The 26,728-nt window shown below is 46.0% G+C and overlaps 1 protein-coding gene across 2 annotated transcripts in view; it reads left to right on the plus strand.

The window, feature by feature from the left end:
- LOC111868025 (tyrosine-protein kinase Src42A) overlaps positions 1 to 26,728 on the plus strand; it is a 51,607-nt gene that overhangs the window by 16,823 nt on the left and 8,056 nt on the right. Inside the window, exons 1-3 of one of the 2 annotated variants that reach the window (XM_033752903.1) lie at positions 13,591 to 13,915; positions 20,820 to 20,941; positions 21,811 to 21,974. In XM_033752903.1, coding sequence (XP_033608794.1) covers positions 13,845 to 13,915; positions 20,820 to 20,941; positions 21,811 to 21,974 — 357 coding nt within the window. In that variant the 5' untranslated portion in view covers positions 13,591 to 13,844. Of the gene's footprint in view, positions 1 to 13,590; positions 13,916 to 20,819; positions 20,942 to 21,810; positions 21,975 to 26,728 lie in introns of those variants that run through there. The other variant, XM_023858367.2, reaches the window with a different exon arrangement.

Here is a 26,728-nt window from a genome sequence, read left to right on the forward strand (position 1 = left end):
AGCTGAGCTCTTCTGGAGGAGCCGCCAATTCTGCAGCTACTCAAGAATTTCCCAGCATTTTATGGAACCCCAAGGTTCATTACCTTGTACACAAGAGCCGTCCACTGGTCCCTATCCTGACCCAGATCAATCCACTGCATACCATCCCATCCTATCTCTCTCAGATCCATTTTAATATTATCCACCCATCTACGCCTTGGTCTTCCCAGTGGTCTCTTTCCTTCTGGCTTTCCCACCAATATCCTATGTGCATTTAATCCCACGCTTGTTAATAAAGGAACTATGAACGTGTTGGTGGTGATAATAATAATATTTTGGGGGGGGGGATAGAAATCTCGTCGGCGCGGAAGTCCCCAGACCGATATTTGAATCCAGGATCTCCCGAGAACGATGCAGAATTTCTGACGTTGGACGAGGAAAATGCGCAAGGAAAGTACAGGCCATACAAGCGTTTAGGAGAGAGTGGAGCAGTTCTGCAGAGAGAACGCCAGGGTTGGCGGCATTCCTTTGTTACAGCACAAGAACTCGCAGAGGCCAGCAGCGGCTTGTCCTTCGTGGTACCGGGAGTGCGAACTGAGTTTGCGCACTGCGATTTTCCGAATACCTGCTTCTCTTGAAAACTGGCATTCAAAACGACATTCTACTTGGTACGCGGAAGCAAAGACGTGAAAGTGAAAGCTTGCTCTCGCCGACGCCCGTTTGTCCGACGGATGACCTCGTTTAGGTATCGCCTGCACTTTCCGCCGTGGGTCGGTATTACAGCGCCCGGAAATACGTACATCGCAGTGTTCCTGCACTCCGATCATTACAGAGTTTCCGGAAAAATCGTTTGGCCGCTCAGACGGAAATCTGTGAAGCCCACAAGAGAACTTTTCCAGCTTTGAAGAAAGCAGTCTTCTGGGATGTGGCACCGTGTAGATGTGCTCCGAAACGCCGGTTAACACCACATATACACGGTGCCACATCCCAGAAGACTGCTTTCTTCATAGTCACCGCCGTGAAAACTTCAAATTTTTCATTTTCCAGCTTTGCCTTACGTTGTGGTGTCCTATATACAGAGACTGTTCAGCCTTACCGAAATAACACGAGCCGTACGTTTTATGATAGATGTCTTATCTAAGGCGATAATTGTGGCAGATATCTTCATGTTTGGAGAGGCGAATTCTGAGAGAATGTGTTTACCTGCGAGCTAGAGGTGCGAATTAGTGACATTTGCGCAGAGAGAGAGAGAAATATTATTGTGACATTGAGAGATTGCTTCCACTCGAACTTGTCTTGCAAAGATTATCGTGGAACCAGACGTGTTAGCCACTGTCAGTTTACATCATTACTTCTGTTCTCACATATCCCGCCATGCACTTACTCCAGTTAAGAGTTCTTGCTGAACACTACGTTTCGCTGAACGCTGAGGTTCAGTGGTTATGCACTCATGCTTTGTATTCGGAAGGTCGCAAATCTAAGCCAGAGACCGGCTGTTTTGACGAAGGTGTTTCGTTGTTTTCCTCAGCCCCCGCAGGCAAATGTCGGGATGGTATCTCATGTCACGACCGAACTTGTTTCACGTCACTTTCGATGAACTGTTTGCCAACCCCACCCTTCGGAGCTGTAGCGCCTGTTTCATTGTCCCAAAGGTAGGTCGCACACCGGCATGCGTCGTAACTGAGACCGGTGTGCGGCAGTTTTCATAATCTCATTCGTTTCAACACTGCGTCATGTCGCAGACATCGTGTCGTGACTGTTACATGTCTTGACGCATACCGGTGTGCGGCCTACCTTACGTGCTTCCGCGAGAGGATGCATGCGGTGGTGACGGTGAATGCTTACTGACCGCCCAACGCTGATTGGTGTAGCCCTCATCACGTGACATTTTGTCACACATTTTACGGAAGTGTCACGCTGTGAGTACTGATAGATTTAGTAAGCAATGTGGTGATTCACGGACTGTCGGTGTATTGACTAGGCTAAGTGCTGGACAACTGAGAAATCGGGGTTCGATTCTGGAAAGGGGTAATAGGTTTTCACTTCTGCACACTGTGCGGACCTGCCTTAAGGCCCGCATAGCTTTCTATAATGAGTTATCTCAGGGATAAGACGGTCGGGGCATGGGGCTGACCACTCATCTCCATGTAGTGCCGACGACGTTAAGAAAGCGTGGCACTGTACCTCCGCTCCCCCATACGTCTTCATAGCGTGTAGTTCTGTTAAGCACAGGAATAACTTTACCTTGATCTTTTACTGAGTGTTGAACGAAATAGCTCAGTCAGTATAGTGGCTAGGCCGTGGTATGAACGATCGAAGAATCGTGTTTAGATTTTGGCCACCGCGTCCATACCGACTTTGGGACGCATCGCAGTTTGCGGTCTGATATGGTTGGGGGGGGGGGGTCACTGTGAGTAAAGTGACCGGAGCGCGAAGCTGACCATTCATGCGGGTTGTGCCGAGTTTAAGAATACCCCTGCTCCCGCAGACCTCCTCGTGACGGCGTTTAATTAAGCGTAGGGACGACAGCGCTTCTTTGCCTTTCAATGAGTATGATTTCGTAACCGTAACCCAACGGGTCCGCGTTACGTCACCATTAATGGGCCCACCGACCAGGCGACAGTAAATGACTGCTTTTGCATTGCGAGTTGGCGCGTACACGCCGTGGAATGCTGCAACCGTTACGTGCAGGGGTGTCCAGGTGTGCCTAATGACGTCTTCTTGGTTGTGTCGGACATGTTATTTGGGGAATAAGTACAAGCGTTTCGGAGAAGATTGCTGTCTCCACCTTCAGGAAGCAAGTTCCTTCGAAACTTCGGAACCTGTTTACCAGACTATATGGCGTCACGTACCGGAATTCAGCCTCAGTTCTCCATGGTTACTCCCTTGAAAACCTCAGATTTTGTGTGTGTAAAGAAGGTTTCTGATGATGTACGGCAATAAACATGATTAGCATTTTGAATATTATCCGCCATCTTAGATTTCCCCCTGTACTACATTTCGAAATATGCAACTCTTTCCTCCATCAGACCTAAAAGTGAAGGGCGGTGCATGTATAGTACTTCGTATGAAGCATCTCTGCCGGCACGTCTCTCTTCGAGTGGGCTTCGAAACGGAAGGAAAGTCCTGTGTGCTTGAAGTTAAATGAAGTGACTGACTGTCCCATGGTGACGTAACCATCTACATCACTCTGTTGTCATGACGGACTGTCAGAGATGTTTGTGCCGTTGGAGAGCCTCTGGTTCCGTTACAAGAAGCGAGCTGCAGTCCCTATTCCAGGGAGTTGGATCTGCCCGAAAAGCGACAGCAGCGTGGGGCATTTCATTGCTTTGGGCGTAAGGGAAGCAATTGCCACAACTTTTACTGTTGAGGCACTATGCTACAAGCAGGAAGGTCGCGGGTTCGTTTCCTAATGATGTTCGATTTTTCATTTGAGGTAATCATCCCAGTCGCACTGTGGCACTGGGGTGGACTCAGCCTCTAACAGAAATGAGTACCAGGAATCTTCCTGGGGGTAAAGGGCGGCCGGCATGTAAGGCTGACAACCTCACCGCTATCTGTGAGCCGAATGTCTAAAGAAAATGTGGGAGTCTCGACGTCTGAACCCTATGGGCCTCCACGGTCTTTTAGATGGATACATTCACCTTATTCACGTTATTGCAGTGATTAAATGCGGAAGGATGACACTCGCAGGGCATGTAGCACGCGTAGTACAAAAGGAGTGTGTACAGGACTATGGTACGAAACTGAAGGAAAGAGACGACTAGGAAGAGCTAGACATACTTGGGAGATATTAAAATGGATCGTAGAGAAGTAGGATTGGGGATCAAGACATCTTTGTATATTCGGCAATAAACCTTTGGGTTTCTTGAAATGTTGGGAAGTTCTTGAGCAGCTGAGCGACTGGCGGCATCTCAAGAAACACTCAGCTCCATGGAGTTAATTAGTTACACCGATTCCCGTCAGGGGCAGAAATTCTTTGCACTTAATACCTCCCCTACCATCTTACAACTCTTTATTTATTTTTCGTGTTTTGGGGGAGGAGGGGTGGGTGAGTTCGTGTGTGTTGTTGGTCGATCTATAGCGAGAAGCGTTGTGTTCCTACCCCTGATCGCTGAGCTAGTCCAGCGAGGCTTGGTTCGGGCTCCTGGCCCACTGCCAGCCATTCGGTTTCCTCTTGCACACACCTTGCGGCTACAGCTGTCAGCCTGCCCGTCCATTGACAAAAGCGGGCTCAGCTCCTCCGCGCCAAATTTACGCGAATCTGGATGAATTGGGGTGGGAGGTCGTCCGGATTAAGAGATAATCCGGAATAATGAAGCATAAAATAGCCCTAAAGGACGGAGAAACTTAGAAAAAAAGCAAGTGGAACATTTCATAATATAGGTAGTGCCGATGAAAATAAATAAAGCAAAATATATCGCTGCAGAAATGTCTTCCTTTGTCAGAAGCTGAAATCTAGGGTCTCCGTCCAGCTCAAGTCAGACTCGGATATTTGCTTGCGCGGGCTCAGTCTCTCCAGCTGCACCTAAATGTCGTGTTTTAAACTGTACTCGGCCGTTAGCGGAATTTCTCATATTTCGATCCGGATTATCCGACAGTTGGACTACCTGTAACCGGATTATCGAGGATTTCCTGTTTACTGGCATAGGGACGGGCTGCAGGCTGGGACGGCTGAGGAGTCGGGGTTCAATTCATTGCAGGGGCAGGACAGTTTTCTTTTCTCCACAGCCACCAGATCGTTTCTTGGCCCACCCGGACTCCTACTTAATGGGCGTCGTGGACTGTTTCCTGGGGGTAAAGCGGCCCAGGCGTGAAGCTCACCTCATCAAGTGCCGACTTTAAGAATGCGTGACGCCCACCATTCATGTGAATGTGACCCCGTATAGTCATGCAGAAGTTCACCAACGTTTCTGAGGAATGCACTGTCTGTCCGTCCGCCACAGATGTTGCAGGGGACAAACAAAAACTCCGTAGCCTGTAGTCCGCAAGCGATCTATACCGACCGAGTGACCGCCGCTTGTTGGCGAAGTTAGTGCCAACTTTAGCGGCTAGAGGGTGTGGCTTGGTCAGCGCAATTTCGGTTTTATAGACCGGAGCCGCTATTTCCTTGAAATAGCTCGTCAGTTATCCTCACGAGGCTGAGTGGACCCCGTTCCAGGCCGACTACTTCTCAGAAAGTGTGGTAGCGCCGGGAATCCAACCCGGACCTCTGGCTCTGTAGCCAGGAACTCTGACCACTACACCACAGTGGCGGTCGTTGCAGGGTAACGGTGTCTAAATCGCTGAAGGTTGGGTTCGTGCAGAGGTCATTACGGAATCTGTCGGAAATATACGTGCCGTATCGCAGGACATCAGAACTTGCACGGGAGGTTATGCAATATGCATGCAGCATGCTCCTAGGGATGTGTACTGCGGATAGTGTTTGTCCGGCCCACGGTACTGGTCGAGGGATCAAGGGACTTGTTGCAGAACGTATTGGCTAGGGCTCTAAAGCAATTCGGAAGAGTAGTTACTGCCCTCTGGGATATAGCGCCGTCTAGTCCTTACGTTTCGGAGGAACATACCGCATCCATCTTTACGTCGAAGTATAATCCGTGTAGTATACCAGCGTGAAAGCAGGCTGCAAGCGGAGCTCTGTTGCTCCGAAACGTCTGTTGACTTTCGACTGACTAAATGACGTTATATCCCAGAAGATGGAACTCTTCATAATCACAGCTGTGAGAACCTCAAATCCTACACGCAATTCTGTTTTTGCTCAGGTAGTAGTTGCTGAGCCATGCTGCTACCACGCCCGTAACGGTCCCGACTTCCTGAATTCTTCACGACTCTGAAGATGGAGTGTTGTGGTGTGGTTATATTCTGAAGCTGGGGTAGGGCACGCGGCGTATTGACTGGGCTACCTGGGAAATGGGGCCCAACCAGCATCATATCCTAAAGAGTACAGGGGATAAAGCAGCCAGAGCCTGAAAGTGACGTCTCACCTCCGTCTGGTTCCAAGGTTAAAAAATAACGCTCGTGGCCTAGTCGAGGTGCAGTCCCGGCAATTGCCTGAAGGGAGTGAGGAAAGCCACAAAAATTTTCAGTGAAAATATCTGGTTTCACGGCCGGTATTCGAACCGGGGATCTCCCGAAAATAGGCCTAGAGCGTTACCAGCGCGGCTGTACCGGAACGACATTTCGATGCTTGTTGTGTGCATAGTGTTACGAGCTGTTTGTATCTGCAAGAAGCGAAAGCTGCCTTCCTTCGCCGGGGTTTTAAAATAAAACTTGAAATGAAACAACATGACGTCATGTATATTTTCCATTATTTACATGTGTGGCGCCGCATGGTGATAGCGTTATGCATTAAACAGTTGCCAGTCAGCTAAACCGCCGTCAACTTTGATCGTGAAGAATGCGCTATGGAAATTTTCAAACAAGGAGTTGGGAACGTACTCGAAAAGGGGGCAGACAAACCCCAAGGATTTTTGAAAAAATAAAAATTGACCACGTGATAATATTAAATGTAATTTAAAAAATATTGACTTCTCCTGAATACGCCAGGGCTCTGAGTGAAAATAGTCCTGAACATTATAAACTTGGGTTTATAAGCGAATTTTTTGTCCCTGACGGCGCCCATGAAAGTATGCAGACTTTCGTCCCGAGACCAAGGGGTGCTTCGACTTTCTGTCTGAGACCAGACGACACGTGACTGCTGAGAGGCTGTTCATTTGCACCGGTTACGTTCCCCTGAGCTCGGTACGGTGCCCACGCAGACTGTAGGATGTGTTCACAGGGGAAGGTTGTGGTCGGACATAATGCAGAGGGCGTAAAACTGTTTGGGGTGGGGGTGAGCCAGGATCCTCCGGTTTAGCGGGCCTCAAACTGTGAAGTGGTACAGCACAGAAATCCATTTTGTTTATTCATCTTGAAAACCGTTAGACAAAACAGGAAAGTACATTAGCAGTATCCACAGAACTAGATATGCAAGCCTCATGTGCAGCAATGGACTAAATGTGTACAGTACCGAGGGGTGCAACGGATAGTGACACGTCTCACAAAACCTCTCCAATTCAGCAGCCACCCTCACCCTCCCGTGGTGCACCCTGTTCTCACTGACGAGGCCCAGACAACAACTTTGCCATTTCAAATTTGTTTTAATAGACATGCAATTCAGGTTCTGTAAAAATCGAATTTGCATTGTGGCATATCTGCAGAAAATCAGGATGTGAAGCCAACAGAAACAGCCGTTGCTAGGTAACAGCATGATAACAACACGTGACTCGGTGCTTTCTATGCGGTCCGCGCCACGTTCCCACATCAGCAGGTATGCAAACAATAGAAGAACTGTTGGAGGCTGTGTACTCAGTGCGTCTGTGCAGAGGTTGTATCTGGGGAATCGAAAAAAAAGCGGCCGGAGCGTGGAGCTGACCACTCACATCCAAGTAGTGCCGAAGTCAGGAAAGTGGATCTACACATCCGCTCCCCCATGCGCCTTCATGGCGTAGTGCTTAATTAGGTAAGCACAGGGACAACTTTACCTTTACATAGTGTAGATATTAACAGCGTCGTAAAGTAGTCCACAGAAGCATATGTTGCCCGGTCGGCGCATTTATACAACTAAGAGTACATGCGGGCCGTGTGGTTGCCACGGGTTACCAGAGTTCCGCTCTGTCACGTGTATCGGTTAGCATTACGTCCTGTCAAGAAGCCTGGGCCCGGATGCAGTACTAGTAATGACGACAGCAGGTGTTCAAGGCAAACCGCTCTGCCGTCACGTCACTGTTCCATTATCAAGATGGTGACCCCCGTGAGGGTGCACCGAGAGATTACCCGTGCGGGATACCGCCCACACTCTGCAGAGCATGAAGACTTGACTGGGTGCCTCTTCTGCTTCATATGCGGTATATTCCATTTCATACCTCTTATCTTATGTTTCCTCAGTCCCTCCAGACGCCAGGGTAGTACGTCACCAGTTCTTTTAACGTATTTTCCAAATAATTATTTCTTAATCGTCCTATGTGGGGACTTGTTCGGGATTCGGTTCTCGGGTGGGTAGATGTTTTTATGACACCCTGTGTCACACCCAGCCTCCTATCCAACGCGTACCTGGGGCTCTGTTCCCGGAGGGTGAAATGCCAGGAGCGTGAAGCTGACTGCTCACCTCAGAATGCGTGGAGCTTGGTAATTAAGCGCAAGAATAACTTTATCTTTGTATCTCTAACTAACTTGGGCGTACGTTCTGTTATCAGGCTGATGGCCAGCACGATGCGAGCATGTTATCGCTACGTGTCACACAAATGGACATGTCCAGTGGGTACGGGCCCCGCTTTCCCCTGGAGTAAAGCGGCCGGAGCTTGAAAGTGACCACTCACTTCCATCTGCTGCCGAGGAAAAGATTGGTGGAGCTGTACCTTCACTCCCGCATGTCTTCATGGCAGTGCTTAATTAGTTAAACATAGCGACAACTTTATTTTACCTTGTCGGATGAAGACCCATTCGCACTGTACTTGGGGAATGGACCATCAGTAGACGGTTTGTTGTAGTATTCACCTGCGCACACGTCAGAACTTTTATCCGAACTTATGAATCTCTATTGTTAGAGGCCGTTGCCAGGGAACGGCTGGTAAAATCTTAGCGGGTTCTGTGGTGATCTGTGAATTGTGGAGTTTAGCAGTGGTACTGTAATTGCTTGTAGTTCCGAGTCGTGTATATGAGTGGTCAGTAGATCCACACCCCGTCTGTAGTCACACATACTACGTGACAGTATTATCAGAAGACTGCTGGGATTATAGTAGCGATAGATATGGTCTGTTTTGGTATCTGTACCGTTTCGTTTATATATGGTTTTCAAGAAATAAGTATTTTCCATATTTCTGATAATCGCAGTGTACATTGATATGACTTTCGGTCAGGGAATATTATTAATGTGAGATTTTCTCTTCTCAAGAAGGACTCAACTCCTTGGAGTTAGTTAATTTTTAAGATTAAACATTGGAAATGTATAAATTTAACTATATATTGCAGTGCAGTTTGTATTTGCGGTTATGTTACATAATGTTATGTAATTTACTTAGTGCTGAACGCATAACAAGTCTCCTATCTAGGACAGCATGTGTAATTGACCTGAATTCAGAAGTCTAAGCAGTAATTTGATTTTATTATGACATCGTAAAGGAGACTGTGAATCGCGAGTTTAGTGAGTCAGGGACTGGAAGACCAGGGTTAGAATACTGTCAGGGGCAGCGAGATTTCCCTTCGTTACCAAATTCGGATAGGCCCTGTCGGCCTCCGGTCGAAACGTCGTGGGGCGCTTTGCTAGAAGTTAGAGAATCCAGAATGCGGATTCACTCCATCTGCTCTGTACGTTTTCATGCCGTGCTGCTTAGGATCCGTGGCCGATACGGATATCTTGCTGCTTACTCTTCCGTTCCCTAACTGACCTAGCTACACAGATGTGTCAACACGACAGGCTCCGTGAGAGATCATGCTACTGGAGGTCATCACCTGTTCCCGATCTTTAGCAGTACAAACATGCCAGACGTACAAATCTTGTAAATGATTATTTTGTTATTTAACCACAGCGTTTCAAGTGGAAGGCTTTTTGTGGTGCTGAATGAGGTAAAAAGGTCATTATGAATTGGATGTATGAGGATCTGAAAGGAGTAGGTTGTGACTTGTTTCAAGGCACTATCCCAGTATTTGCATAGAGAGGAAGGGGGGGGGGGAAAATCAGTCAAGTTATATTTAACTCTGCTGAGAATCAGACCGAGCAACTCTCGAAAGCAAGTTTAAATAATAACCGCCACACTAACCTGCTCGATGACCTCAGTTATTTTAGGACGTTGCATTAACTGTAGATGATACGTAGCATCCAGACGCATATCGTTAAGCTGCTCGCGAACGGTGGATTAGAAGACCAGCGTTTTGAACCGTTGCCATGCAACAACCGCGAGATGGACATATGTATCGGAGCCGTTTCTGTGGAACCACTCGGTAAACACGTTCCCGCAGCAACAGACATGAACGCAACAGTAGAAGATCTGTGTTTTCTATGTGGTCCGTGCCGAGATATTATAAGCAAGGGGCAAGGTTAGAGCCTAGTGACCCCCGTGTGGAGGTGGGGCCGAATACCTCCACTGTGACACTGCGAGTCGTAGGAGGCTACGAAAAGGGAAATCTGAAATGTGAGACAGTAAAATATGGTCGCAAGTCCCAAGGGACTAGGACCCGAGAAAGACTGCGCTGGCAAGGGCCAGCAGCATATACAAAAACAGACCCATACTCTCGTCAGAGAGGGCGCCCCACAGCAACAAGACCGTAACTGTCAAACAGCAATAAATATCTGGTCATGAGCCCCAGGAGGGTGCTCGACACTAAGACTTACTGACTGACTGTCAGTCGCAATATGACTTTGACTTTGAGCCTAGCGAACTCTGTATATGATTCTGTGAAGAGAGGACTTGAACGCGTGAAGCTGAAGAATCTCTACTGTTAGAAGCCGTTGCGAGGGAACGGCTGTTGGTGACAAAGCAGGCTGGAAAAGGCTTAGCGGATGCTGTGGTTTATTTCTGAATTGTGGAGATCAGCTATGGCGCTGTAATTGCTTGTAGTTCCGAGTGGTGTGTACAAGTGGTCAATAAATTTATTAACAAATGCAAACCCCGTCTGTAGTCACACACCCCTAAATAGTGGCAGTAAGATGATTCGGAAAACATGTGGAACGCCATAATCGTGGCCTATGAAGAACACTGTCTGCCGGGATATGACGCCGTGTAATTCGTAGGAGCGTACTGCGGAGAAAAGAGGAAGCCGTTCAAGCAGCAGCTGATATTCTCGGAAAGAGCGCGTTCCTTCAAAACGTCGGTAAACTACCAGACAGCACGGCATCACGTCGCAAGACAATGGGCGGCGTTCTTCGTAATTACTGCTGTGAGGTGCTCTGAACCAGTGTAGCGGCTGTTGCCTATTTTAAGGCACTGAATGTTTTATCGGCAGCATTTCTGTATAGGAACTGAGGAAAAGTGCGAAGAATTTCAGTGAGGACAGCCGTCCTCTGGGCCCAGAATGTGAAGCAGGAATCTTACTGTAGGATTTGGGGTTCTCACAGCGGTAGTTCTGGGATGTAACGTGTAGTCTGTTGAAAGTCAGCCGACATTTCGGAGGAACATACCGTCTCCATCTTCAGGGTCGAAGTATGAGCCGCGCAAGAAATCAGCGTGAAAGCATGTGGCAGGCAGGGCAGTCTTGTAGCCGGGATTTCGGATTATATAGAAAACAGGAGGGGATTCTGGTCACTGCATTGTAACGTTCGGCTTTTATGGATGTGAGATGCGCACGGTTACCATGGCAACAGGGGAACTCCCCCGAATATTTGCACAGCTTTAGACTGTCAGCGTAGCCCACTTTAGGGCGGTCTCTTCTAGGTCGATAGGTAGATCGGTGACCTTGACCCGTCCCACCTTGCGTGCCAGGGCCGTGTAGACTGGTAACGGGGATGACTCGTTGGATGGACATATTGATCGGCCATAGTTTGTTTCCCGAAATCGCCTCAGTGGACTAGTCCGGCAGCGGGAGGGGTAGGGGATGCTCTGTGAATCTAAGCCGGCGTCCCGAGTTTGAAACCAGGCGTTCATTTTCACACAACACGATCCATACTTTAGGGAAATTGAAACCACGCCATGAAGACGTGTGGAGATTGAAGATTAAGCTCCATGCGTTCTTGTCCGTCGGCACCAAATGGAGGTGATGGGTCAGGTTTACGCTCTGCCCACTTCACCTCCAGTGTGCCGTATCCGCAGTGTGAGGACTCATAAGACAAAGCGTTAATGACCGACACAGGCCTACCCCAGAATTACAGTCTGTCCAAGGCGTTTCTACTCCTGCCTGCCTTTCCTGGGGCGACGGGATGGAAGGCCCTCGTTCGATTCCCGTCAGTGCAAGATTTTTCTCTTCTCTACAGCTTCCAGACCGGTTCTGGGGCCCACCCAGCCGTTTATTCAATGGGTACCGCGGGGTAAAGCGACAGGAGCGTGAAGCTGACCAGTCACCTCCATCTAATGCCGAGGTCAAGAAAGGTGGAGCTATACCTCCACTCCCCATACGTCTTCATGGCATAATAATTAGTTAAGCACAGGGACAGCTTTACGTTTTTATATTCTGTGGGACTGCCTTTATCATCACCTCTCTTTTGTATCTGTGTGTCCAGTTGGTTGTCAGTTGCGCATTTACACGCGTTGCACCCATTTCGCCCGAACTTGGGTGATGGTAGAGGAACTCCCGGGGGATGTTCCGCTTTAACCCCCCCCCATCCAGAATTTTGAAGGGCCTGCAGAATTTTGTTGGCTATTGATCGAGAACTGTTCGTGCAAGCTGATTTTTTTTATACTGCGTTTGATTGAACTTGGGAAGTGGGGGGGCCTTCGTTTACTACCAGCCTCGTACTTACTCATGGAGTTGAGCTCTTCTGGAGGAGCCGCCAATTCTGCAGCTACTCAAGAACTTCCCAGCATTTTATGGAACCCAAAGGTTCATTACCGTGTTCACAAGAGCCCTCCTTGTCACCAGGGCATGGCGCGTCCTCAGGTTGCGGATGAAGGAGAAACCCTCCAGTTTTGGAGGGGAGCTGTGAATATATTGAATAAGCAGTCGCGGAAAGCCGACAATGGGTGGCCCTCCAGCTTGGGGGTTGGGCGTGGGGCTAACAACTCCTCACCTTAAAAAATTAAGTATGTTACGAAAATGAATACTGCCAGCCTCTAAGATATGAAAATAAATGATTTTTTTTTAAATGCGCGAAAAGTTAAGGATGTGTGTTGTAACGGATTACTTAATTTCCTTAGACGTATCAACATTATAACTTTACACTTCCTAATTACATGTGTCATTAAACCCGGGCAGCGCCGGGTGGATCAGTTGGTGTAAGGTACGGTCTGTGTTCATTGCTAATTGTGCAATTAGCGATGAGTGAGTTCACATGCATCTTGTGATTGGAGAGCTGCAAGTGTCTTCTTGTGCGCACTGCTCTTCTTGTACATTGTGTAAAGATTACGCTGTCTGTACCAGAGATAATGGAGTACGAGTATGTTACAGCCGTAGGCATTGGAGATAAGGTAATCTTTTGCTTTCGTGTACATGTTTGGTTTTTACGCAGTTTGTGGGCATATTGGGTGTTTGTGGTATGTTTCCCTCAAATTAGAACGCACTGCTCGGTGGAGGCAGTGTAAAAGTGGAGACGTGTTTGTGTAAAGAGGTTTACTGACTGCGCTCAAAAAGATTCAATGTATGTCGCGTTTCATAGTCCGAGAACAGTCTTGGTACGACTGGAGGTGTACGAGTTCTTCTGTGTTTTATGAAAACTTGTGCGTGATATGTGCACGTAATATTGTCATAGTTCGTTACGAATCATGAATCCATATAAACCGTAACTGACGGACCTGAAAAATGTAACGCTTAATTATGAACAAAACAAACTGATAACCTGTATAATGTTCGTGTAATGTAAAATTAATAATTATCTTTTATAATACAAAAGGAATGAAACGTTTTAATGTGACTGAAAGATTCTAATTTGTCTCGCGTTGTGGTTTTGTTTGACAGAGGAATGTGCTTGAAGTGTCCATTGTTGCGCAGGGGAAATGCGCGTTGGCTTGTGCATCATGATGTTATAGAGCTGCGCAAAAGGAAATCCATTGTCAAGTCGCCGTTTAAACACGCCAGCAAAGCGATTTATGCGAAAGAATTTACAGCCTTGATACAGTGTTCCAGATTTTAAAATGTGGTTAGGTACGTCATAATTTCCTCTGTACGTCGAACACTGAAGTTGAGTGCGTCATCCCCGAAATGAATAAGAATAAAAATGGCATAAGTGTAACAACTTGAAAATGGTGAATGTGGATTTGTCCGAGAAAGAGAATTTCATCCTGTCAAGAGTCCTGACTCATTTGACACCCAGGTGAGACTGGTCTCGGTAATTCCTAGATTATTTAATTAACATTCTGTCATCTGAAAGTATTACTTAACGTCGCATAAATTGAAAGGGCGAGAATGATGGGTTTGTTTCCTTTTGGAAGAGACTGTACTGTATTGTGCGTACATTTGCCCAAATTGAATGGCCCTGCTGTGCACTTTGGTAGGCAGGAAGATGGAGGCTGACGGTTCCTACCAAGTATTGGTACCATTGTACCAAACTACACAGAGTTACATCCAAAGAGAGAGCCCATTTCCGTCATTCTTAGGCTATTTAACGCAGTTTCTGTCGAATGGCGTGAGGTCACAAGAGGGCCAGAGTAAGGATTTAGAAGGAGGCGACACTACCTCAGCATTGGCTTGTAGAAACCTACAAACAGCAGCTGCGCCTACACGGCTGGAGAGGAGGAGGAAAACCACGGAAGCCTCACTCAAGATAGTGATTTCCAGATCGACATTCGAACAGAGACCTTTAGAATGTAAGCCGGGGCTGGCCATGAGCTAGTTCGTTTTTTTTTTTGGGGGGGGGGGGTTCCCACACTTGACTCACCGTTGAAGCTGCGCAACGCATAGCGGTATATCTATCTGTTTAGAGGGTCATATCACTGAGGAGGGAAGGTTTACCCTGTAAGAGAGGACACGAGAAGGCGTCGCGTGTTGGGTGCAGCGATGGGCGGGACGCCAGCTTGAGTTAAGCTAGGCATCCTGCCCAGCGCTGTAGTTGCGGGCGTAGCTGGGAGGGGGGATGGATTGGATTCACGCATCACGCGACAGGAACCAGCGATGGGCTCTTATGAACACGATAATGCATTTTGATTGTCTGAATTGATGGCGAACTGAAGAATTTGAAAAGATAGTTTGATTTGAGGCGTGACTGACTGACTGCTAAATTGCTGCAGACCCTCGCCAGCACAGTTCATGGTTCCTAATCCCACAGGACGCATGACCAAATTTTACTGCCTGACTTCTCTGAGAGCCTTCAAACTGACGTGTAATGCTGACTCCATCCATTGAAGTCTAAGTCAGTTACGTCACGACTGGCGGTTTACCGCCAATCAGTTCGTCTTGGCGCCAAGCCTCATGAGGATCATGACCAGATCCCCCCCCCCCAACTCAGCCCTTGCGGTCGTTGTACTTATGTAACTTCCTCTCTGACGAGAAGATGGGTTCGCCTCTTATGAATACGCTTGGCCTTTCGTCATGTGTACGTATTATAGCATTTTATTAAAAAATCCACGTACACAATATTTAAAGATTCAGTCCGTACCTCACAGGAAACCCATTACGTCACCGCTACAAAGCCCAACCTGTTAATGCTGTTTAAGGAAACAGCCGCTGTTTATTGTGGGAAACATGAGCAGCACACTGCTGCACTCTGGACAGAATTCAGTTTTCATTTTCTCTGTTGAAATAGGCAGAGGGGGCCCCCTGTGAGTTGTGCCGTGTCTGTAGGGGAGCCACGAACACGGTAACGTTAATCACGCCATTTCTGGAACGCACACATGTCCAGTTCGCTACTCCGTGAATCAGTGCTGGCTTCCGGTTCAAGACTCATCTCCGCACTTTTGCATTGTGCCCAGGGCATGTGGAGTTGGGAGCTGTGTTGCTGCCGTGTCCTGTCCGTGGTCATGGTACGGCAGGCAGACTATTGTAGACTTCCGGGAAGTAACAGCGACAATAATAATGATAATAATAATGAGCCAGAAAAACTTCATGTAGCGACTTGACTACAGGAGAACCGAAAAATCACAGTTCAGTTCCCGGACGGAGTAAGGAACTTTTCTTCACCGCAGCTTCCAGGCCGGCCCTGGGTCTCACCAAACCTCGTATACAATGGGTACTAGGGACTGTTTCCTTTGGGATAAGCGGCCGACATCCGTGTAGTGTCCATGTCAAGAATGCATAGTGCTGTACCTCCATCCCCCAATACATCTTCATGGCGTGGTGCTTGCGGTCTTCTCCGATATGACACCGTGTAGTCTGGCACATGGTTATCAGCGTTTTGAAGACCCTCCTGCTTTCATGGCTACCCGGAAGATGGAGACAGTACTATGTTCTTCGGAAATGTTGGTACCCACCTGCCAGACTACACGGTGTCACAACCCAGAAGACCTCAGATCTCATGTAATGCAATTCTTCTCACGAAGCTGTATGTGATGGCGTCCACAGTTCGAACCATGACGTCATCTCTTACCGCAGCTGTCACAGCCAGTGACGCAACGCGACAAATATGATGTAATGTTCTGCTGTTGGCAAGGTCTCCGTGTTTCTGGAGTTTCATACTCCTCGTCACCAGGAAAGTGGCAGGTTTCGAGTCCCGGTTGAGCGTTTGGGGCTACTTTCCTTTTGGGTAAAGGAGCCGTAGATTAAAGCTGCTTCACAGCTTCAGTTGATGGTTTTCTTTATGTAAAGACGCTTTCAGTAAAAGTAAAGTCCCTGTGCTGAACTAATTAAGCACAACGCCATAAAGACGTATGTGGAAGTGGATGTATAGATCCACGTGTTCTTGGCGTCGGCACTAGCTAGAGGTGAATGGTCAGCTTCACACCGCGGCCGCTTTGCCCACGGGGAAATAGTCCGCGGTACCCATTGGATTGGAGGCTGGATGGCCCCCAGAGCCAGTCTGGACCCTAGAACGCCGACCCCTCGGCTGACTGCGCCATCCCGGTTCTTAACGACGCTCTCAGTTGCTGCATGATTAATGAGGAATGAATTGGGAAATGACGAGCGAGGCAGCGGTCGGTGGTGTTCTTCCGCAGAGGGCGTGAAAGTCAGTACAGGTAGCCGGTCCCTGTGCCGAAGTCAGAGCTGGAGTTGAGACCTCTCTACCGCGAGCGTAGGTCCCTCAGCTGTGGCCGTGAACACGCCACACAGATCAGTGCATAAGACATGTCACCAAAATGTGGAGTGCAGATGCACTCTAGAGCTGTTTGTACCCCGTTGCGCGATTTCAGACGGTTGTTTATTGAGCGAGGGTTATCATACTGCGGCGGTGCGGTCGATAGCATTCCTAGCTTTGTATTCAGGAGGTTCCGAGTTCAGCCTCGTTCTGGAGAACCGTGGCAGACGGTTTTCATTTCCTTCGTCTCTCCAGGCGAATGTCGGGAACTGCTGCCTGTTCTAACCCTTTAAAGCCCAGTGGTATGCACCACCTGCTTTAATATACCAAAACTCTGGATTCTACCCACAGAGTGTATTGTGTGTTCGTAAACAGCGACTGTTTCCCTAAACAGCATTAACCGGTTGGTTGTTAGTATGGTTTCGGAGTGTTTTCTGTGAGGCAGGAACTTTATTTCTGAATATTGTTTACGTATATTTCACTCTTAAAACGGACTGCATCGATAAATGTTTCAGATATAAAACTTTTGTTTGTGGGAACGACGTCCACTGGCGTTCCCACCTGCTTGTCTCAGGGAAACAAACAGTATGGATACTCGAGGAGCGCCAGACACCAGAACGGGTCACTACTGGGTGTTTAACAAGATCGTTCGTCGCCCACTGCCTTTAGAGCGTTACTTACTGCATAAAGGTCGGGAGGTCGTGTGAAGGGATGGGTATGCGATCCATTGTCTGCACAAAATTGCTGTTAGCATCTCCAGGTTGTTATACACAGCAAGTTAGTTATCCCTCGTCCTATTTTTAATTTTCAGCTAGCCACATAGAACTGACTCCCTTTTGAAAAGCTTATAGTCGTTCAGCTTTTCGTGCAATTTTGTGTAGTTTATATTGTCACGAAATCAGAGTGACTGTAGACAGAGTTTGGTTTGGCAGTCGGGTTTACTGAACACTTACAGAACGTAACAACGAATAACTACGGCAGTGTCACTGAGTTACACACTCCAAAGATCACTGTAACTACAGCACACAAAGTCTTCTCAGTTTGCTGTGTCTTCACCAGTCGTTGCCTGGTGACGGATCCCAACAGTGTCCTCTGCTTCCGTACTCAACGTTCTTACCGGTTGGTGGCTCTCACAACTAAGTCATTGCTCCAACTGTGGACTCTCGCTAACTGTCCTGCCTATAACATCTCGGCACGGACCTCACAGAAAACACATTCTGTCTATTGCTGTTTGCGAAGCCATTCCTCACTAACGGCTGTTGTATAGCTGCTTCCTTCGCTGTCGTTGCCTAGTGTGTTATATCAGACTCATAATTTGCACTTTACGCCAGATATTATTAGAATGATCAAGTAAAGGAGAACTGGATTGGCAGGCCATATAGCACGAATGGAAGAGACGTGTATACAGGGTTTAGGCAGGAAAACGTAACAGAAATAGATCACTAGGAAGACAAGGACGTAGGTGAGGGGATGATATTAAAGTGTAAGGTAAAGTTGTCCGTTTGGTTAATTAAGCACTGTACCATGAAGGTGAAGGGGGAGAGGAGGTTTAGCTCCACCATTCTTGACCTCTGCACTAGATGGAGGTGAGTGGTCAGCTTAAGGCCACGGCCGCTTTACCACCAGGAAAAGAGACCCCGGTACCCATTGGATAGGAGGCTGGGTGGATCCCAGAGCCAGTCTAAACGACGTGGAGGGAAGAAGAATGTTGCTTGTATCGGGACTCGAACTCCGAACCCTCGGCTGTCCAGCCCGTAGCCAGTCGCTGTACCGCCCGAGCTGTCCCCTACGTGTAAAAAGTAATACTTTAACAGGCCTTGCATATGGAAAGGAGGATGCATTTTAGCAATACCGACACGAGTTCGTTGAAGATGGAGGCATTTTGTTCCTCCGAAACGTTGGTACCCACCTACCAGATACATCTTTATCTTTACCCAGACGACGCCAATATGAACTGGCAAACTGGCTCGAGCGATGAACCTTCTAACTGAAATTCAAAGAGGTGCCCTGTTGGAATCCCGACATTATGTTCCTGGTTTTCCTCGGTCCTTTTAATTAAATTCCTGGATAGTTCCATGAATTGGGCCATGAGCAGAGTACCACATTTGTGTGCATCCAGTAGCAACTGCATGGTGGAGAGTGAATTTCAGTTTTCACTGCCCCACATTAGCGAGCCGTTGCGTGCCTCGCGCTGCTAATTAGCTCCTTGCACTCACCTGCCAGTTTAACGACGCACGGGGTTATTGCCTTTTCGATACAAAGGTACCATGACACACCAGTTACCGCAGGATGCGTAAAATATGTTTTGTTGTCTTTCCGGTCTGTTCTTCCTCCATGTTTTTCGTTCTTCTTTGTGTCGAGGAAGCTGACTCAAGCGGTGAGGGTTCCTATCTCGACCGAGACACGGGTAATCCCGACTGAGGGTTAGTCCCTGCGGGCAGGTACCGGGTTAGTACCCCAAATTAGGCAACGACAACATCCTTCCACATCCTTTCCAAGTCATTCTTCATTGAATGGTCCTGTCATTCGGGGCTGTATAGTTTGAGTTACTGGAGCGTCGATAAATAAACTACCAAGAAATGATTACAGTGGTTGGCCATGTAGAAGGAATGCACGAAACAGTGATACCGCGAAGGGCGTTAAAATTACATTGTAAAGGAAAGGGGCATTTTGAGTGATTTGGAAGTAAACGGTTTGTCCAGGCGCTGGAAGAAAGCAAGACTTCTTATCTGTAGGGGCCTTAAAAATGACTGTTGTTTCCAGTTCTCAACATTCAGTTTTTCCTCTTATGAGGAAAACATATGGAGGTCCTGAGAAGTGTCATCTTTTGTCACAGTTCCATCTCCCATGATGGAGAACATAGCATGCACCTGAAAAGAGCCGTTGGCCCACCTGCAATTTCCATTGGTATGACTCTGTACTTTAGGCCTGAGTGACGAGATTCTTGCAACTTTCTTGGGCCGATTTCTCACTGTACAGTACACACTTCAACCCTGAAGCTGGAAGGAGAATCTGAAGCTTGAGTGTCTGCCTAGAAATCTGAAAACCATAGCCTGATGAGTTACCACCATGAAACCCCCAGCATTTATATATACACATAAACTAGACATCAGTCTATCTATNTGTACAGTACACACTTCAACCCTGAAGCTGGAAGGAGAATGTTTATCTGAAGCTTGAGTGTCTGCCTAGAAATCTGAAAACCACAGCCTCATGAGTTACCACCATGAAAACCCCAGCATTTATATATACACATAAACTAGACATCAGTCTATCTATGGGAATAGTGGAAGCTAAAGGATGAAATTGTCCCGGTGCTTAATTGAGCCCCATGCCATTAGGACATATGGGGGAGTGGTTGTATAGCTGCAAGCTCACTACCTGCCTGATGCACATTTCTTGCTTGGATTATTTTTCACCCCTGAAGATGGGGGCGACATGTTCATCTGAAACTTTGGTTGGCTTTCAGCATGCTATGCGTTGTTATTTATCANAGATGAAATTGTCCCGGTGCTTAATTAAGCCCCATGCCATTACCTATGCTCGCTACCTGCCTGATGCATATTTCTTGCTTGGATTATTTTTCACCCCTGAAGATGGGGGTGACATGATCATCCGAAACTTCGGTTGGCTTTCAGCATGCTATGCGGTGTTATATATCAGAAGATCGGACTCCTCATAACTACTGTGAGAACCCCAGACCCTACATAATGTTAGAAAATGTTTGGTTCATGAGTGAAAGTTTATTGTCATTTAAATATAATTATTTCAAATTGCATAATGAATGGGATGTGTGTTCATGTGTCTTCTATACAAGTAAAGAGAGGATACCAAAAGACTGTCCATGTCACAAATTTTGTGCCATTTTTTGATTATGTACTTATTATCCACACTTAATGGATAGATTGTATAATTATTGNATGCCATTTTTTGATCAGTGCATCCGATACAGTCAAGAATGGTTTGTTTCCTTCATGTCAAAGAAAAAAAAGAATTTGTTGCACTATGTAATTGGCAGCTGGATTAATGAACTTTGTCTTCACTGTTGCAGATGGTACTTTGGCAAGATAAAGCGTATCGAGGCCGAGAAGAAGTTGCTGCTGCCAGAAAACGACCATGGAGCATTCCTCATACGAGACTCGGAGAGCCGTCGCAACGATTACTCCCTTTCTGGTGAGCAAGCCTGATATAGAAGGCAAAATTATTGCTTATGGCAGTTGGTAAGCAAGCTAGTTGTTGGGCCGCAGCGTTCGGGTACACAAGAAGTCTTTGGGACATGTTTTCTGTCAGTGTCTGATATGTGAACAAAAGATTGTGTTGGTTAGAGTTCCAGAAATATGCCCACTTGCCATAGACAAATTAAGATGTGTACTGAAATATTTCTGACAGCCTCTATGGTCTAGTGGTCAGAGATCATGGCTGCAGATCCAGAGATCCTGGGTTTGATTCCCAGTGCTACCAGATGTTCTGAGAAGTAGTGGGTCTGGAATAGGGTCCACTCAGCCTCATGAAGATAATTGAGGAGCTGTTTCAAGGAAATAGTGGCTCCGCTCTAGAAAACTGAGATTAACGGCCATGGGGATCCGTTGCGTTGACCTCGTGACACTCTCTGTCCGCAAAAGTTGGCACTAACTTCGCCTACAAGTGGCAGTCGCTTGAACAGTATAGTTTGCGTGTGGACTACAGACCATGGAGTTACTGAAATATTTCTAGTGAATATAGGACTGCTGTGAGATTACTGTTCTTGTTGTTATTATCATGATCATCTGTAAGTTGAGCCTTAGTCCCGTTCTGTCTTAGAGTGAATGATTCCATCTTCTTCTGGGTCTTCCTATGCCCCTCTATCCTACAGATTTCTTCTTTCAGAGACATTTTTAGTATTGCTTTTTATATTCCCTGAAAGTTTTGCATCTGTTCCCCTCAGGATTTTTTGGAAAAAAAATCAAAATTGTAGTCTGGTAGTAGTTTATTGGCGACATTTTGGAGCTCATTGCCCAGTCAGTATACTGATGGAGTTAGCATCCATTGTCTGTGTGTTACAGTTCGGGATGGAGATACAGTGAAACATTACCGCATCAGACAACTGGACGAAGGGGGCTTCTTCATTGCTCGTCGCACTACATTCCGGACACTGCAGGAATTGGTTGAACATTACAGCAAGGATGCAGATGGCCTTTGTGTGAATCTTCGCAGACCATGCGTCCAGGTGAGTCACAGAGCCTGTGTTTTGATACACTGGGATGTTGTGTGGTGTTGCTAGGGAAACCAGTTACCTTACGTGGCTCTTACCCCTCTCTCTGCTGAGATTTTGACTGGATAATCTTTCTGTTCTTTTCCATCCCCATGGTAACTTATACACTCAAGATTGTCGGAGGTGCAAGTGTCTGATGGTTGGACCTCTATTTTCTCACAGATAATGCCACACTTGAAAGAAGTACTAAGAAAAAGGACTGGTTTCAAAGCGTTATGTTTTTTATTTGTGTCATGGAAAGGGTGAAGCCATGACAGCACTTCATTTTATTGCATCAAACATGGGAGTGACTTGGAATATTTTATTCTGGTATCTTAGATTTGAAGAGTTTATATTACACAGTCAAGTTAACTTTGTTCATTCTGGTCAGTCACACTAGTCAGTACAATGCAGTGATCTGATGGATGCCTTTATATGTTTTGGTCAATTAATGACCATCATCAGAAGGCCTCAACCAACAACAAAGGGAGAAGCAGCCCAACAACAATCAGACTCTTAACCAGATATATAAAGAAGAAGAAGAAAACACTGCCCAGACCTCCAAGGGTGGCAGTGTATCCAATCTCCCATTGATAAAAGGGACATGAAGACGTGAACCTTAGCAGTTTAAGATTTTAAATATTAAGAATTTTATTAATATTTTAACTCACCACATTTTAGCTTAATTTAAAATCTTTGTATATAAAACTTTGGACAACTTTGAACTTGATGTACTATGATTTATGTAAGAGTAGTTTCCTGAAGTGCTGTTATTTGCCTTCTGAAGACAGTCATAAATTGGCCGAAACCCACAGACGGTGTAAGTCAGACCATTTTCTACAGTCAAGTTTCGAAGAAATAACATATTAGGCATCTTTTAATAAATCAGGTAGCAGGGGGAGGAGGGAGAAGGAAGAAATAAAGAAAGAACACTTTACATATCCTTCCATCTGTGATGTAACATTAGTGCCTAAACGACAAAGGAGGGCTCTTTAAAAATTTGACATTTCAAGCTTTCACTAGAGGTTGTCAGGCAATTCTGATTATCATCCGTGTTCATCCATAACAAAGCTCACTTTACGTTGGCTAGTAACTGAACTTTTTATATATATCAAAACCATTGTTCAAGTTTTAATGAAATTTGTTATGACGGATCTTAGCGTGACTTCAGTTAGCTGTGTAGACCAGTTTCAGAGCCCACTTTATGTAGGGCCACAGATGGTCTTCCTCATGCATCCCCTAAGTTGTGTTGAAATTCACCATTGTGCATTATTAGGCTGTTGAAATGTAAATTTTGCTCATTTTATGTAAAACGTTTTGTGTGTTTAATTTTGAAATAATATGGCTTCCCAGTTCCAGAATTTATTGCTGTTGTTAAAGTCACTTAGATGCACGTGCCAGACATTTGTGCAGTTCCTAGTCTGAAGTGTCCAAATTTCTGTGGAGCTGCTGGATGCCCATGTTGCGTGGTTAAACAGAACTGTTAGGAGCCGCCCGTTATCACATTTTTATCTTGAGAGAGTTATCTGTGTTTCAGTTTTAAGTATGGAAGCTTAACCCTCTCCCACCCTTAGTCAGGCAAACTGTAAACAGTTTTAACCCTTTTATTTGACCAAGCAGTAATTATGTTACACTATTTCATGTTAAGTTATATGTGTAACCTTTATACTGGAGCTAATATGTGAAAGGAACACTGCCCCTGCACAGGGTACACTCATGTGAGCAGTTGATTCATCAGTACTGAAGGATGTTACTTACTGTTGGAATAGATAAAAGGGATTCAAGGGGTGGGCATCAAATGACACTTGCACCACAGTAGTCTGCGGCATATTAGCATTCCCTTCCGAGATTAGTCCTGTAGTAGCCCCACAGTCCCAGATGATTAAAAGTCCCAGTTCAGCTAAAACCTCACAGTCACATAGAGACAGTATGTGAGGTTGTTTTTTTCTTTGTCACGGCACCGTTCACAGATGGGACTGTTTGCTGGCCCCAGTTTGAATGTGTGTCATGTAAGTAGTCCCATATGGTTCCTGTTTATATCCGACAGTTCCCTCATGCTTTCGGGATAGGGTTCCCTTGCATGATTCTGTCCAGACAGTTACTGTTACTCACAGAACGTAAACATGGACACACTTTAGCGCTGAAGTTAAGAACGACAGTTTACACAGTTTTAATATTCCACTGGGAGAGGGTTAAATGGTGTACTTGTATTTGATTGGGTGGTGACAGTGGTCCAATTACTGTTTGTCATTTTTTTTTCCACTGCTTCTCCCGCTGGACATTTTGGTAAATGATTTAGTGTAGTCCTGCTGTGTATTGCATACTACTCTGACACGTAGCTTATTCCAGTGCATGCCCCCCCACTGCTTCTCCTTCTTGTACTTGTTGCGGGTTCCTGAACCACCCGTGACATAGACAGCAGGTAAATTCTCAGAACAGAAGTCTGTCTGAAATTTCTGTTCTGTTCCTTGTTTTTGTCTTGCACTTCCCTTTGTACAGCAGAATCTAACCTTGTGACTGTCGCCACTTTGTCCTGTCTTCTGAATCAGTTTCAGTGTTCCTGAAATTTATTTCTGTGACAGAGATCGGAAAAATTTGATGTGTTGTACCTGTTTAATGCCTGTCCCTGGCCTCGCTGAGATATCACACCAAATCTAAACCTTCTGTTTCATGTCGGCATGATTGCATGTCAAGTTGTATTACTTTCTGAATGCTACTGACATCTCTAAGTCAGTATTTGTAACTGTGAGAACTTGGGAAATCAGACGTTGAAGAGTCATTCTGTAAGCCGTTTAAGTTATTTCATTGGGTTTTGTTTCATCATAAATCCTGTGCTGAAATGACCTGCCAGGAAATGTTTGGGTTTAAATCCTCAGTGTTCTGCAGAAAGAATTGAACATCAGCAGTGGCTGAAGGCACCAAATGTTGAAATTTTGTTGCGATAAACATTTTACTCTATAATGCCTTGTAGATCACACATTGGACTTGATATTATTTGTAGAAAAGTGAACACCTAGTAAGCAAATACGAGTAGGCATTACTGTGGCAGAAGTGTGTTACTGAGGCATAGTAACGTATAACCAAAAGCCAAACATCACCATCTCTGAGGAAAAGGTGATGTTGTGTACTGACAGAGGATGCAGAATAGTTCTGTGAGCGGGTTCACAGCCCATCCAAAGGTTACATTTCTCTTCTGCAAGCTGAAACCAATGGGTTAAGAGATTACTGGTTGCCCTTCCATCCCTTAGATGTGAGGAGGATCCAGTAAGTAAGTCACAAATGGATATAAAACATAAAACATGTGATATAGGAACCTGGAAAAAACATTTTATTTCCTGAGATATCCTCCACCAACAGTGAAATGTTTCCCCATCACTTTATCGGTGCATTGAAACCTGCGGCATAGAAATCCTTTTGACTGTTGTCTCAGCCACTACTGCACATGGCCAGGCATCATCTGCGACTTTCAAGCACCCATGAGGGAATTTCTTGACCCACTTGTGAGCCGCTTTATGCAACAAATAATTCCCACTGTAAACAGGAAACATTTATTTATGAATATCCTTTGCACTGAGCCCCTTTGCCCACAAAAAAAAAAAAAACAGACAACAGAACACTGCTCTTCAGTAGAACACTTCTCAAGCACAGTCGCCATTTTGACTACTGAAACCAGCCTCTGACCATGTGCATGCGATTCTGCTACCTAGACTGTCATGAAGCTGCTACTTAGTGATACACATAGACAACCTATTACGCCCATTACAGCTGTTTTACTTCTATCTGTGACCTGTTTACTCACGCTCCCTCGTATATCCATCCTCATCTTCTAGATGATATGGACACTGGTGCTCTTGTGTGTGGGGTGGGCTCCTGAATCTGTGCTGTGGCGCCTTCAGCTCTTGTACCATTTTCTTGGGAAAAGGACAGAAACAGAGAAACTCTACATTTGCAGTAAACAACTGCCACAAGGCTACCTCCTTGTCATTTGTGAATGATGAGTGAAAATAACATTCCTAAGCATCCTGGTAGCATGGAATGGTAGAATCAGTGATGAATGATGCATTGGAGAGGCTTTGGAAGGCGCAGGTCATAGCATAACTGAGAAAGTATCCTGGCATTTGTCTCGAGGGACTCCAAGAAGTACCATAAAGAATCTGTCGGGATAACAATGTCACAGTTGAAGTCTGAACTGAGGACCTCCTGATTACAAGTGAAGAGTGTAACCATTAGACCAACCTGCCCAGTCCATCCCGTGCTAAATACACTCCTGTTTGTGGGCGCATGATTGCAGTTGTGGCTGAAATTACGATAAAATCTTGCTTTTTACTTCCATATTTATATTACAGTTGATAGTAGGCATTTCTATTCCTCTCTTCTGTATGACCTTAGACATCACAGATAATTAGTGCAGAACCAATCATTGATCTATTTGTGTTAAATTTGTAGTCATAATTCACTCTTTAACTTAGAGATGTGGAACACTCCTGGCTGGAGATAATGAATTTGCATGTTTTCTAATGTTTTATTAATATGCTGGATGAATTCTTTCATAAATACATGATTTTAATACTCTTGCCCCCCCTCCCCCCATCTTATCACTCTTTATAATGTGACTATGTATAGATGTCCAGTTATGAAGTTTTCTACTGAGATCTAGAAAATTTTACATCAGTATTTGAAGCAAATGTTCCTGGTGCTTTGTTGTTTAATTGAGCCCCACTGACTGAGAG

Source organism: Cryptotermes secundus, unplaced genomic scaffold (genome assembly GCF_002891405.2).
Source record: "Cryptotermes secundus unplaced genomic scaffold, Csec_1.0 scaffold619, whole genome shotgun sequence".
NCBI classification, from domain to species: Eukaryota; Metazoa; Arthropoda; class Insecta; order Blattodea; family Kalotermitidae; genus Cryptotermes; species Cryptotermes secundus.